The 15,176-nt window shown below is 44.4% G+C and overlaps 1 protein-coding gene across 1 annotated transcript; it reads left to right on the forward strand.

Annotated features, from left to right (window-relative positions):
• Nucleotides 1-362: 362 nt before the first annotated feature.
• On the forward strand, nt 363-14,637 carry KIAA1191 (KIAA1191 ortholog). Its single transcript, XM_044280811.1, has 9 exons — nt 363-519; nt 1,388-1,497; nt 2,316-2,398; nt 3,858-4,048; nt 4,791-4,908; nt 9,064-9,188; nt 10,835-10,938; nt 13,608-13,726; nt 13,814-14,637. Exons 3-9 carry the CDS (start codon nt 2,371-2,373, stop codon nt 14,023-14,025), a joined length of 897 nt encoding a protein of 298 aa, XP_044136746.1. The 5' UTR covers nt 363-519; nt 1,388-1,497; nt 2,316-2,370; the 3' UTR covers nt 14,026-14,637.
• Nucleotides 14,638-15,176: the final 539 nt, after the last annotated feature.

The raw sequence follows: 15,176 nt of genomic DNA on the forward strand, positions 1-15,176 counted from the left end.
CCTTATGCAAAAAAGTAGAACATGTCCTATTATTATCCGCATTACGGACAAGGATAGGACTGTAGACAGGGCAAACATTTCTATTCCATTGTGAAGCCTCCCCCTCTTCAGATTTACCTGACTTCTAGAGAGGGCTCCATGATAGTCCCCGGGATCCCTGGATATAACTTTACTCAACACTAGTACCAAAAGGTAGTTTACACCAGTTGCTAAGAAACACAAACAGCGCATCCTATTGGCTAAGGAAACAGAGTAGCATAGGCGCATGCGCACTGCTTTGAATACCTACGTAATCATAGCTGTCGGTGCTTCAACGAGACCAATAACTTGTACTGCGCATGTCTTGTCCAGTAGCGCACACCCGCCTTCAAGCCACGCATGCGCAGTGTGTTTTATTTCCGGTCGCCATTCTGAAGTGGATAATGGCTTCTATCGCTCGCTTTCTCAGCATCTTTTGTGTTCGGGGTGTGATACGGGACAGAAGGACGGGAGGCAGGTTCTAGTATAGCGGCTCTGCAGGTGAGACCCCGGATTGTGCTAGTGTATGGAGTGTTTTGGGTTTAGCTCTCGCCCCTCCATAATGATGTCAGCAGTGGAGCTCTCTAGTACTGTGCCCTGGTTCACCACCTCCCTGTACAGGGGTGTCTGGTCTATCTGGTGGAGATGTGACAGTTTTCATAGTAAAACCCCAGAGAAACCAGTTCATGTGGAGACTGGTTCATGGTTTATGGCAGGACTAAAATCCTCACCTGTGTTTCCCCCTTGTGCGCCTGAAAGGACTTATTCTTATGGCAGGACTGAAAACCTCCCGGGAGGGCTCGTTCTTGTTGGCAGGACTGAAAACCTCCCGGGAGGGCTCGTTCTTGTTGGCAGGACTGAAAACCTCCCGGGAGGGCTCGTTCTTGTTGGCAGGACTGAAAACCTCCCGGGAGGGCTCGTTCTTGTTGGCAGGACTGAAAACCTCCCGGGAGGGCTCGTTCTTGTTGGCAGGACTGAAAACCTCCCGGGAGGGCTCGTTCTTGTTGGCAGGACTGAAAACCTCCTGGGAGGGCTTATTAAGGCGTCCGTTTTGATTAATTTCAATGAGACCGCAAAAGATGTGTAGACTGCACCTATAGTTCCGTTCCGCGGACAAGAATAGGCATTTTTATAATGGGATGCGTTCTGCTGAACGCACACAGGCAGCGTCCGTATTTTAAAGATCCTCAAATCGCGGATCGTGTAATGTGCCCTAAAGTGTATGGAATTGCCATATACCACACACCGTACACAGGATGAGGGTCTCGCTTATCAATGCCCAAAACGACACAAGACATAGGTCTGGTACATGAATGCCCATGGGCTCCCATTCTTATTAGTGACTGTCTCCATGTCTTCTCATCTCCAGGGACCCTGCATGGACCACCTTCCAGCTCTCTTCAGGGATTCTGCGTCACTTGCACTATGCTCCGGGACGACTCCTCTCCTTCCTGGTAATTGGCACTGCACCGCAGCCTGGTAAGACATTGACAGACGAGCAGGCACATGGATCATTTCACTCTGCTGGCTCCTCACCTTTAGAACATGTTTCATGGCTCGCTTGTCATTGTAAATTATGACGCAGAGCCGTAGCTGGGAGAAACGATTCAGCTGGCGCTGTCCTACCCCAAAATCCACAGTTACCTCTGCCCTCTTGCATTGCTTTTATGAATGTCAGTGCTCCTGGGTACTGGAGCCCCTGTGATAATTCTCTAGCATTCAACAACGGCTCTGGATTAAAGGGCAGACTTGTACCTCTGAAGCTGGCTGACCTCTTACATGTGCACTTGGCAGCTGAAGGCACCTGTGTTGGTCTGTGTTCATATGTGCCCGCATTGCTGAGAAATAGTTTTTAATATATGCAAATGAGGCTCTAGGAGCAACAGGGGAGTTGCCATTACACCTGGAGGCTCTGAAGCTGCCGCACCCTCTGCACTTGAGGCTCAGACTAATTTGCAGATATTAAACCATCGTTTTTCTCAGTAATGCGGGCACATATGTACATGGGACCAACTAGATGACTTCAGCTGCCAAGTGTACATGTAACAGGTCAGCCAGTGTTATAGGTACAAGTCTGCTGATAGAGGCCTTTAAAGGAGTTAACACATTATTGATCACCTAGCTCCTCTGGATGGAGTGGTCCTGATCCTGTCTTCCACCACACCATTCATTTCTCTAGGATGAGGGGGGGGGGGGGCTTATGACTGCGACTTACCCCACCCACCAATATGCTGCCGCCATGAATTTTTTGAATGAACCTTTTTCTTGAGTAATAAATGGCTCCTTATTTTCCCCAGGTAACAGAGTATATTCTGGGATTCCATAGAAAAGGCAGCATCTTTATTCACTGTAATGGCATCAAGACAACCTGATGTACCTGGTAACACAACTCTTACTGTGCATGGTTTTCCCCCATGACGTTGACTGTTTATGTGAAGGCCATGAGCAGGCTGTAGATACACTGGAACATCTTGAGAACTTTGTGGACACTTGACGTGTTGGCGATTCATGGGGAGCACAGGACACCTTTAATTCACTTGAAATATTTGACTAAGTAGTATGCCTTTTAAATGTGAAATTGAGTCTAGTCTGAACAGTGCCCTGTGAGCTAAAAACATCAGCAACCACTAGTAGTTTGCACAATGTATCAGTCCAGACTCTTGTCTCCAGGATAAGCTATGTATGTCTGCCGCCTGTTAATGCTCTCATTCACTGACAGCAAGCTAATATCTTGAAAGGGTGAAGAACTGAAACAAAATGTAAATTACTGTAGTTAAAAGGGATTCGGCTTCAGTTAAGTAAAATTAGAAAACCTCTTTCAGGTCTACAGTTTGGCTTCTCCCATGTCCTCGTCACAACATGGCTTCCTGAACGTTATCGTAGAAGCCCCATCTGTGTTTTATGTGCACATGTGGCTGTGAGTAGTAATGTCTACTGCAGACAAGTGTTGTCATGAGGACATGGGGCTTGAGGATTGCAGTCACGTCTGTTGCTCCTGCTCACTTGGGATTTCTTGACTCTGTAATAAATCCCATCTTTTTGGTTTGTTCCGAAAAGGTCGGATGGGAACAGAATTTGCCAAACCTGTTCATTTCTTGCCAACAGCTTTCTAACTTTTTAGGTGGTTGCGCACTGTGAGTTTTACGTACTTGGGGAGTCTTTCTTACACTTTTTGGCTCCTACATTGTATACATTGACCTGCTCCTTATCTTTCCAGACAGTGGAAAGATGTGGAGCAGGAGATCTTCTACTGGTTTAGTGGATTCTTGTGTGTTTTGGAAATTCAGCGTGTCCTGAGGTCTCCTCTTGGCAGCAGTATATATATTCTGTAATGTCTGTGCAGACGTCCTGGTATTGCCAATGTTTCCTCTTAATGATTTTTAAGAAAACTTGGTTGTGGCACCATTTGTCTGCATGCTTCAAAGGAGCTCTGTTCACATTTGGTGCTTCAGTTTCTTGTCCATGAATGTTTTTCATGGTAACACAGTGCTACTTGTATAGTGGGCATGCTTATGGCTAGTTTCACACAGTCTTTTTTTTGCCATTTTTCGCATTTGATTTTCACAGTGGAAACTTATGCATACAGAGGTTACTTTTATACTCTAGGACTTTACGGTCTAGGACTTTATTTTTTATTTTTTTTCTTCATTCTATTTTCCCTTAGGCATCTCTGAGAGTTGCAAAACATCCAAAGAAATACCTGTATTAAATTTTACAACAAAAAAAATGTAAACTTTTTACTGCAAAAAAGAAAAAAAAAAGCCATACAAATACTGTGTGAAAGTAGCCTTGAGGTGTTCCTGGTTAAACTGAAGTAGTAAGCAGTTGTTTGTCTTCAGCCATTGAGCACAGCTCGAGTGGGCTTCTAGGAAAAATGTCCCTGCCCATTGGGATGCACCGTCGTGCTTTCAGCTATGACGATGCCCTGGAGGATACAGCCCCGATGACGCCACCTCCATCGGATATGTGCAGTAACACCCTGTGGAGAAATCCTGTAATCCCAGAACGTAAATACCAGAAGCTGTCTAAGGTACGCCTGAAAGACCCTTCATGTTCTCATCATCCATTTCTGTATACAGAGTGTCAATGCATTCATGTTATAATGAGAGACCATTCTTAAAGGGCCATCAAGAGCAACTCCCAGAACTAGAGTTTTGGAGACTGTATACTGTCTGGCATTTAGCTGAAAAAGATTTAAGGAGCCATGTTGTCAAAGCCTCATGAGCAATGGCCAGGAGCGCTCTCCGCTGTGCTGACTGGGCGAGAGAAGCAGAAATGTCCTTTTCAGTATTAAGCCAGGCACAGAATACAGCCCGCCCCCCCCCCCCCCCCCAAAAAAAAATCTGGCTGTGGGATCTCTTGGTAACCAGTGTGTGTGTGTGTGTGTGTGTAGCCATTGTCCATGTGCTTTTATTGAAGAAAATCACAGATTTGATCAGAGAATTCAGGGACCACCCAATAAGTTGAAAAATGAGTTGATTCCTTCCAGAAACAGTGCTGCAGCTGACCACAGATTGACTGCGGCTCAAGTCCACACACAACCCGTGGGCAGAGGTGGCGTGGTTTCAGGAAGAGAGCAGCCATGCTTTGTAATCCCGGGCAGTCAGTGATCGTTGTGGAGTTAAGGCTTTTGGGATAGAAAAAAAACTGATCACCTAGCAAAGATTATTTACCATTTTATTTATTTTTTTATTCCCCCCCCCCCTCTCTCTCTTTCCTCCCAACATATTCCCATTTTGTGACCCTCTACACTCTCCACCCTCTTTGAGCAGGTTGAGGATGGGGATGATAGCATGCCCCCACCTGCTTTGCCCAATTCCACCTCTGTTGAGAAGGCTCCTGTGGTGAAAGCCAAAGCAACCTCTGTCATCATGAACTCTCTTATAACAAGTAAGGTCGTCTTTTCTTTGGTTATAATTGTGCACCTATGTCAGGGGAATACGGCTATTATCTGCACACACCTCCTTGTCATGAATACTAATACTTTTGTGTACTTTGTAAACTAGGCCTCAAAGTTTCCAATCGCAGTGATTTTTTTATTTATTTTTTTAAACCACAGAACAGGGAAACTGTTCCATTTTACCTTATCTGTGTGTAGCCTCCACCCATGGTTTTGGTGTGGTAACTAGGCCTGACCTGGTGTCAAAGTATCTTACCTCGTCTTGTTGACCAATTGCTGCAAATGGAGCGTGGACACAGCGAGAAGCTACCACACAATGCCGGCATCTTCTAATGTGTTTCTTTACCATTGGCAGAATAGTCTGTATCTACAAGTGGTAGTAAAGCTAGAGGTTGACCAAGCTATGTTACTTGGTAGCCGATAAAATATTAAATGCATATGACTCAAAGGCTCTTGGGTGAATTCACATGACGTAGAAATGTTTGCCGCTGAAAATCCATCCCGTATGTGTGACTAGGGTTGCTTGTACAGCATGTGCATGGATTTGTGCCAGCCCTATTCACATCAATGGGACAGTCACAGTTCACGCTTACTGGTAGCATTCAGTTTTTCCACCTGGATTCCCTGACAGCACTGCATTGTGTGATGAAGTTCAGCAGATCTTGTCAGTGAGATCCACACCTGCATCAGAGGCTTTGGTTGGTGCATCCATTGCAGATTCTGCATACATTTCTGGGGTGAATAGCCTTGAGTGGTGAAATGACTAGCGAAGAGCTGCTCCTAGACCACATGGACTATAACTGGATCTGTTTGAGAAGCCAGCGTTTAATGGTGTAGCATGTGACAGAGGACACTTAATAGGGGCACAAACCCTTTTAAAGAGGACCTGTCGCCTATCCTGACACACTACTTGTATTTCCCTATTCTTATGACTTTACCTTTTGGCGTGCCTCTATTCTTCTTACTAGAAGTTGTATTTATGAATTGTCTGCAACAAAGGTCCATCTGGGTGTTAACAGTTTGGGAGGTTATCAGTGTGCAGTCTGACACTATCCAATCAGTGCTGCCAGTGTCAGCCTGGCAATTTATTTCTGTCCGGAGAGGTGACAGGTCCTCTTTAAACTTGCATCTTGTGGTTTTGTGCTTCTTATACTCTGGGAAGTATGGTCTAGGGTTTTACTCGCCACTCATCTGGTTTCAAGCTATTTAGTCAGTTTTTAGGGAATTTGTCAACAGATAGGGTAACTGTGAGAAGAATAGTCGAAGTTGGTAGCATTCAGTAGGTTAAAGGGATTCTGCCACCAAGTTTTGGGCTATAGAGATGCAGACATGCACGGCTAGATCGCCGCTAGCATGTCCGCAATATACTGAGCCTATAGGGCTGTGTGCTTTTTATTTTCTTTAACGTCCGCCTATGTCCTCCGAATCTCCTCCTTTCATCAACGATAGATTACCGGCACTGCGCATTGCGAGATTACGGCATAGTGTTCCTTTCCTGTGCTTGCGTAAGCCTTGGGGAAAGAACTGCGCATCGCGAGATTACGGCAATCTATCGTTGATGAAAGGCGATTCGGAGGACATAGGCGGTGCTGGGCTCCTTCACATGCGGGCATGGCTGGGCACCAGGAAGGTTTGTATCTCCCCTTGGACACCTACAAGACTAATTTACATATCTCTCAAATCCCTTTTTAAAGAAAATAAAACCACACAGCCCTATAGGACAGGTATATTGCGGACATGCTAGCGGCAATCTAGCTGTGCATGTCCGCATCTCTATAGCCCAAAACTTGGTGACAGAATTACTTTAAGGTACCCAACATTAACGTGGATCTGTCAGGTCTTCTATGCTACTTGATATGAGGGTAGTATGGGATGGGGGAGTTCTGAGTTTAGTGTAACTGTCACTGACTGTGTTATGTAAGCAGAAGACAGAGGAGTGTTGCTAAGTTTCAAAATGGGCCACTTTAGAGCAAATTTTCTAATAGAAATGTACGATTTCAGTAATTAAAGTATATTACAAAAATGATCATTATCACTGCCCCTATACATTATGAAAATTTTAAAAAAAAGGATGTATAGTTTTGATTCAGTATTGTACCAGAAGTGTCTCTTTAAATGCTGCCAAGGGTCATGCAGGACTCACAAGCTTTCTGACAGCATTTATACAGCTTTATACATAAATACTCACTTGGGTTTTCATGATATGCTTATGTCTACAGGCACATAACATAAGTGCATGTACATCTTATTTTAAGAGATGTGCGTCTCAGGCTCTCCTTACTTTTGGCCACAATTTTTAAATGTATAGCTTACAATGTAGCTTTGATGGAATATGCTCAAGGGAAAGTGCTGAGTGGCTACTTTTAGACAATACGCTGCATATGAAAATCTCCTGTGACCTACAGTATAGTAGTAAATCTGAAAGCACTGCTAAAGAGTGCACACTCTGCCCTGTGCCCAGAGTTAGCAGGTAGGCTGGCATTTTCTAGAATGAATTTCCTGCATGGTTGGAAGGCAGCAAGTTGTTCTATTGCCATCTGTTCCCTGTTTACCCTTGTAAGGCAGATTCAGCGAGCCGTGCTTTATTTTTATCGGAAGTGTACTGGGCAGGTAGTTTAGACAGAATGGTGGGTAGACTGGACCTGCAGCGATTACCTATACATGACTGTCTATTTAGTACTCATTATTTTCCACTATCGTGTGCTTTTTATTTCCACTGTCTTCCTACCATTTGCAGCAATTGGACATTTCAAGGATCAAGAACGTCTTTCCTTAGTTTGTATAATATCATCTGAATCGGCACAAAAATAATTAGTAATCAATTTACTGAATCGACAAAACTTTGCATTCTTTGTGGCAGTTCCCCATTTCCTCACAGCTCATTCGTTGTGGAACACTTTTCCTAGCAGTGCCATATCATCCTAAGGTATAATGAATACATGCTCACTGTGCCAGTGTGGAGGGCAAGCCTTATTGACAAGGGCAATGGTGGCACCCACTTGTCAATAACGGAATGCAGAGCTCTAAGAAAAGAGGTCAGAATGATTACAATACAAGTGTTTGTCAAGAGAGCTCAGTTCACACTGAATGCATACGATGGGAGAATTTCCAGCTAGAAGCCTCTAGCTATAAGGAGGAAGAGGGTGGGGGGTTCACACTTTAGTGAGTGTGCTTCAAGGCCAATTGCTGCAGTTTTTGTACATGTAAAACATTATTTTAACAGTTTTCATGGGGTTAATAAGCAATAAAAAAAGAACTCCCAAAGCTCAATGTTTAAAAGGCACCACTGCAAAAAGCAGTTTAATATTTCCCATAGACTCCAAGTTAACATGCAGCTGGTGTTTTTGACCCTTATGGCCCAGATTTACTAATGTCTGCTGTAGAGGGAGGCACGTCTAGGGTTTCTCCACTTTTTCCTGACAAAGGGAAAAGATGCGCCATTTTGAACTAAAGTTGCTCCACAATTCTGGTGTAACAACTTAACTTAAAGTAAACTTACCAATAGTTGGTATAGTCTGTGAAAAGTGCCCATCGCTGCATCAGACATGGGGCTCATGCACGCAAACATTGTCTCCTCACTACTTGCAGCTACTCAGTAAAGCCTTCAGCCCAGAGTCTGTGCTCCTGAAGGGGTTGATCTTTCCTGAAGTATCCAGTGGGAGGGAGACACAAGGCAGACGGCTGGTGTGGCCAGCACAGTGACTTCTCCTGTACAGACACATATCTGATCTCTTAGGCTTGTGCACGAAATATCAGAGCAGGGAGAAGCTTATATCACAGGTCATGTGACCCTCAGTGAAATCTGAGAAAGGAGCAACTACAGATGCAGTAAGTGCATGGTAAAGCTGTTACATTTGAATAATTAGAAACCTACAACGAACAAAAAGAACTCGGATAACCCCTTTAAGGCTATGGGATAGAGGATTAAACTGATACAAGACTATACAAGATAAAGTATTGATAAACCGCTTGTTTCATGTCAATAGAAGCTGTGACTGTCACAGGCATCGTTAGTTTGTGTGCGTGACCCCCTATAAGTATTATCTGTCCAGTATGCCTGTGCATAGTGTTGCAATGACAGAGGAGTCGGTCTCTGGCTTTGGCACCCGCTTGAAAGCTGTGTGTGCAAATGTTTCCCATTTCAGAGCATACACAGGAGAGCATTCAGCGATTCGAGCAGCAAGCCGGTCTCAGGGATGCTGGCTATACTCCACACAAGGGCCTTACTGCTGAAGAGACCAAATACCGTCGTGTGGCAGAGGCCCTACATGTAAGACTTCTGTTCTGCTCTCCTGTCTCTGTTGATAACCTGTGGCCTGTGCTTCTGCTTTGCTGTTTCCTTTCCATCTTCTTAGTTATGCGTATTGTGCTGTGCTAGCATGTGTGTGCTCATAAATATGACTTGATCATTCAGGATTTTTGTAAAACATGCTATACATATTAAACCTTTTGACTTTATGGGACTTTCCCCTCCCTCCCTCCCCCCCCCCCTTCCCCAAATAAGCCCTGTACAAACTGTGGAAGTGGTGCCATGTACACTAGTATAGTGACTAGAAAGTCCAGATGTAAGCTGAAGTTCTTTTTTTTGGACTTGTGAGATCTAGACAGAATGCATGTGTCATGCATGATGCCACGTAAGTGTCTTCTATTGTTCCCCTAGGGTGGCTGGTAATATGCTCTATATATCCGAGATTGGCATGAGTAACAGTTCTGTTATTAATATTATTCTAGTATTAGGGCCAATTCAGAATTTTTTTATTTATTTTTTAGCATGGTTTTTGTATGTTTTCCATGCACAAAAAAACTCTGAACAGCCTCCCATTTACCTCAATTAGGCAGCACTTCTATTTTTTATTTTTTTTTCCACATGGGGGAAAAAAAAAATAAGAATCGTGCTCTATCTTGGCCCTGGAATCTACACCGATTCTCCCATTGAAATGAATGGGAAGCTGAAGAAAAATGTACTCTGCCTTTTTTCTTTTCTTTACGTGGATCTGCGCCAAAATCAGTAAGCTGAAACTGCAGTTTTGTACTGAAGTAAACACCCAAAACGGATTGAAAAAAAAATAAAGCACTTAGTTTTGTAGGCAGATTTCAAAATCTCTTGTGTGAAAATAACCTAGCATATGCGTGGAAGCCAAAACGTACGGACACTTGTCAGAGGCCTAAATTGCTTAAAAGATGAAGATGCCACTTTGTATTGGGTCCTGAATATGAAGCCTGTGTATAGACAGCCCGTTTTCTTATCTGCTGGGCTTTGCTTGAATATCCTCTTATTCGGGTGCTTGCTTCATAACATTGCAGCTGGGAAGTGTAGTTATGTAAGAGCCGGGCAAGGACTGCTTGTACTCAGAGTACATTACGTAATAGTCTGCTTCTGCCAGCTTCTAGTAGTAAACTAGGTTATACATTGACAGATAGAATTTCTCTATACTCTGATTTGGACAGTGCCCAGACCTCCCTGACGGGGGCACACTACCCATTACAAATAGACCTGCAGGTTCTTAGCCAACAGACTGAGATTTCAGCAATCGTTTACTTATGGCAGGACGTATTTTGGGTGTAGATCAATGAATTTAATCCCCATGTTTGCTGTGGAAAGATTTTGGTGAGATGCACAGTATTTTGCGCCACCTTGCTTTTCAGTGACTCGATGGCTTGCTGTTTGAGTACGGGTAATGTACATCAGTATTAGGCCTGTTAGTTGCACGGTTGATAGCTAGGCTGATCATGGCCAACACATAAATGCTGCTTTCCTGCTATAAGTAGAGCCAGGTCTCAGGCTGCCTTCCTGCCAACTGTAGAGGGAAGACGTGGGCTCAGTCTTATTGTTTTCAGGCACTTTGTCCGTTTTTCACAAAATTGGTGCTTTTAGTCACGCACAATATATAACTGCTTTTTCTTTTCTCTTAACAGAAGCTAAAGATGCAAACTGGAGAATCCAGTGAAGAGAAACAAAGTTCATCTGCTCAGTCCACTCCATGCAGCACTCCAAGTTCCTCCCCTAAGCAGATGCGAAGGTAATGCGCGGGCTTTTCTACCATGGTACACAAGACTGAAGCTGGCCATAAACATTCTCCTTTTGTTGGCTGAACCTGCCAAAAAAAAGCAAGTTCAGCTGACACACTAATGTATGTGGGGATTGTCTGACTCTTCCCCGACAGATGTTAGAGGGGACAAGAATCGGGAGAAATGCATAGGGCAAAATATTCTTTTGTTGTTTGGGGAGATAAGCTGCAGCCATAGCATACGCAGACATGTCCGACCAAGCCAGGGAGGGAGAGAGAGCTCGCTTTAATCATTTTTCCATCATATTCTACTCTGCGCTTTTCCATGGTTATGACTAGGGATGAGTAAATTGACTTCGGATGAAACAGCTGACGTTGATTCGCATAAAACTTCGTTCCAATACTGTACGAAGCAGGAGCTCTCGGGGCTCCAGACAAAAAAAAATCTCAAGGAGCCATTGGCTCCTAATCTGAAAAATTTAGGAGCCAAATGTAAAATACATATAATTATAAAAAAATAAAATAAAAGACTTGTCTGGCTACAGTGCGGGGAAAGCGGACTGGGGTGACGTTACGCAGTCCGGCATGCTGCCCAGGTGTGGCATGGCACAGTAGGGCCCATCCCTTGTGGCTCTTCAGCGTACAGGGCCCCAGTGAACACTGAACAGAAGCGTCCACTCTGGGGTTCACCTGAACCCCTACTTCTTTGGTGTAAGAGCGGCTCAGTCAGCCCCAACTCCGGCCCCAGATGGCTGAGCAAGGCCTACAGCTGAGCCCATAACCGGTAGTTATCCAGGCAGTTAAAGGGAAGGGCAGACTTCATGGGCCCCCTTGTAGGGAGGCTTTCTAGTAGGGGGGGCTGTAGCCGGTAAGTGGGCCCATAGTTTGGAAAGGGGTACATGATCAGAGTCCTGCAAGGAGGAGGCTGCCCCTTTATATCAGCCTAACGTTACTTTAACGACCGCTGCAGCCTTAACACCTTCACTGCCAGCCACACCTGAGCCTCCCCAGTGTGGTAGCATCTCCGCATCGTAGGCTGTACAAATGGCGGAGTGCTCCCTCATACCGCTGCATGTGCGCCAACTGATGGAACTGGTCACAATCGCACTTATCAGGCTCACACCAGAAAAGGTTCCCCCCACTTCAGCATAAAATAGGAGATGTGCAGAGAAAGTTAGGTAGGTAGGCGGGGATACTGGGCAGCAGCAGCCATTAGCAAGTGGTGAGGTGATCATCAGTCATCTCACCACTTGCTAATGTTATGTAAAGGGTTAATAGGAGCCCCGCCGCTGGTCAAGACACTAAAAAGCCAGTGAACCAAATCTCTTTCAAAAGTCAGTGCTTAGGATGGGAGGTTATCTCCTACTAAGTACAATTATTGAAAGAGATATGGTTCACTGGCTTTTTAGTGTCTTGACTAGCGGCTCCTATTAACTCTTTTATTCCCTTATTAAGAATATTTGTGAGCCCAGGCAGGGAGCTCACACGGAGCACCAGCAGCTCTCTTCCCCCCCCCCCCCCCCCCAGTGTTATCAGGGTTGTAAAGACGATAAGGATTAGCCTTTAGCAGCGCAGGGGTGACAGTCTGTTTGTGGCTTGTTAAGCTTCTCAAGCTAACCTCTGTTCTACGGAGCAGTCGGCATGGAGCGGCTCCCTGTCTTCATGACTCTGAAGATCAAGCTGCTGCTGTGTTCAGCGCGGGAGAATTGGGGGGGGGGGCGGCGGCTGAGGAGCAGCCAATGGCAGAACAGGCCGGGGGATACTATGACCAATCAGCAGCCTCCTCTCTAATAACAGCTCTATACTGTGCGGAGCTCTGTTATTGGATTGCCGCCTGCCTGCTGGATGAAATCCCGTTCTTCTTAAAGTGGCGGAGCAGCGGAGGGTCTTGTCGCCATTTTGCAATGGCGAGCATTTTGGTCGCCATCTGGAGCCCTGGCTCTATACAGTACTGTCTCCAATGAGGTACCACTTGGAAACAAACCCAAGTTCGGGAAAAAGTTTAGTTGTTTTTTACAGTACAAATTATGACGTTATCACCTGATAACTTGGGCTCAGAGCTAATACTGTACAGAGCTCCTGCTCCGTACAGTATTGGAACAAAGTTTTATGTGAATCAACTTCAGATGTTTCATCTGAAGTCGAATCGCCCATCCCTAGTTACGACCACCATGCAATTCAGAAGCAGTGGTTGTGCTCCCACACTATAAGAAAAAGCACCAGCCTATGTGCACTCCAACAGTCCCGGCCACCAGAGAGACAGCGCTTTTTTTTTTCTGTTTTTCTTTTTTCCTTTAAACCCTTTTACTGTGAAGACTGCATGCAATTTGTGTAATGGGGTAGTCATCTGTTCTGCATTGACCCTTCCATTGCAAAGAAGCAAAGTGGTGGCTAAACGTATCAAATATGGGTGTTGCAAGTTTAGGCGGATATATCTTTAAGAATAGGAGGGGGAGGATGCAGTAAGATAAAATAAATCATCCCAGGGAAGCAGTGCTACTTAACCCATGTAAACTGTTCACATGTTTTATATGATGACCGTTCCCAATGCTTTAAAAAAAAAAAAAAATCCAAATGATAAAGTGCAGCTACAGAGAGAGGCATACAAATATAAGCTTGTTTACTGGCTATTAGTTACTGTTTATTTAGAAACTGGTTATATATTTTCCTGTTCGGCGCAGATCCTGGTTCAGTCAAGGTTCCACTACATCTCTCCCTGCTGGCGAAATCCAAGGCTCTGATGCAGATAAATGGAGCATGTTTGGTCCTCGTACTGTGCAGAAATCCATCACAGACCCAGGTAACATTTGGCCAGTAAGGCAAAATCCTTTCCCAACTGTGATATGATAGTGGCATCAGTACCCATTATTTTATGCCTTCTTTACAGGTGGTTTTACTGTCCAGTCGTACAAAGGTGCTCAAAAACCAACCCCCATGGAACTGATGCGCGCTCAGGCGAACAGAATAGCAGATGAACCCATGACAGTCAAACCACCCAAGATGGAAATTCCACCATTGTCAGCAGAAAATAAAAAGATTAACCGGGGCCACAACCTGAAGCCACGAGATATGAACATACTCACACCCACTGGCTTTTAAGATGCACACGCACTCATTTCAACCAGTATTTGGAGGAGAATTAAATTTACTTGTAGGCTTCTCATTTCATGCATGATACAGATCCCTTATGAGGAAGGAGATCAATAGTAAACCATGGACTCCATTCTCAAATTGTATGAGACAACTAATCCGTTTTAACTTCCCTCAGAGAAAGGTAGGTCTGTCCGGAAACTTACCACTATGCATTCCCTCACTAAGCTGTTGTTGGATCCCACCTTTGTCTTCTACAAAGAGGTTATATTTGTTTCCCTGTGCCCTATTTTGGAGACCTGATCGGCTGCACTAAAAGAAGCAGGCGATGGTAGCGCAGACCTGGAGCTTCTCGGCTTTATCTATAATGTATAGGCCATAATACTGAAATGAAATCCTTGCTGTTAGGCCTGTAACAAATGACATGACGTTAGCTCCACAGTTTCTTTTCTGCTTTCTATAATGTTGGCACATGCAAACTAATATATAATTATTTTTTTTTGAATTCCATTTTGAGGAGATTGCACACGCAAAGTCTGTTGGATTTAATTTATTTGTATGCGTGGCTTGTGTAATCTGTGCCCAGTTTTATGGTGTAAAATAAACTTGAACTAAGGCTTCTGTTGGACTGCTGGTTTTTCATTTTGACCTTCAGGTCTGTCCTCTAAAGTAGGTTGTCTACATTGCAGTGTAATTACGACTGCTCCTCCCGTTCACTTGAAGGAGCCTGAAGCGGCTGTAATTAAACTGCTCCACCCCTACAAAGGAGATGACATACACTCAATTTAGAAGTGGAAGCAACAGTTGTACGAATGCAGCTATCCCTTCAAGCTGCTAATAGGCAAGGGTCCCAGATACAGATGAGCTATGCTGAGGATGAGTCATCAATATTCAACTTTCAGAAAACCCCTGTAACAGGTCATACTATATAATAAGGTTAACAGTTTGTAAGGCTGAAAAAAGACATCTGTCCATCCAGTTCGGCATGAAAATGCATGACTTTTTTTTCCGTGCAAGTGCAAAACATTGTAATGAGTTTTGCACACGCGTGAGAAAAATCGGCATGGGCTTGGGATCGGTGTGCTGTAGATTGTATTATAACCATGTTATAAGGGAAAATAATAGCATTCTGAATGCATAGTACAATAGTGCATGGTGAT

This window comes from Bufo gargarizans, chromosome 2 (genome assembly GCF_014858855.1).
Source record: "Bufo gargarizans isolate SCDJY-AF-19 chromosome 2, ASM1485885v1, whole genome shotgun sequence".
Taxonomy (NCBI): Eukaryota; Metazoa; Chordata; class Amphibia; order Anura; family Bufonidae; genus Bufo; species Bufo gargarizans.

Coding starts and splice junctions, on each gene's coding strand:
- KIAA1191 (XM_044280811.1), top strand. CDS start 2,371: ATGGCATCAAGACAACCTGATGTACCTG. Junction 4,049..4,790: donor AATACCAGAAGCTGTCTAAG/GTACGCCTGAAA, acceptor CTCTTTGAGCAG/GTTGAGGATGGGGATGATAG. Junction 9,189..10,834: donor GTGTGGCAGAGGCCCTACAT/GTAAGACTTCTG, acceptor TTCTCTTAACAG/AAGCTAAAGATGCAAACTGG.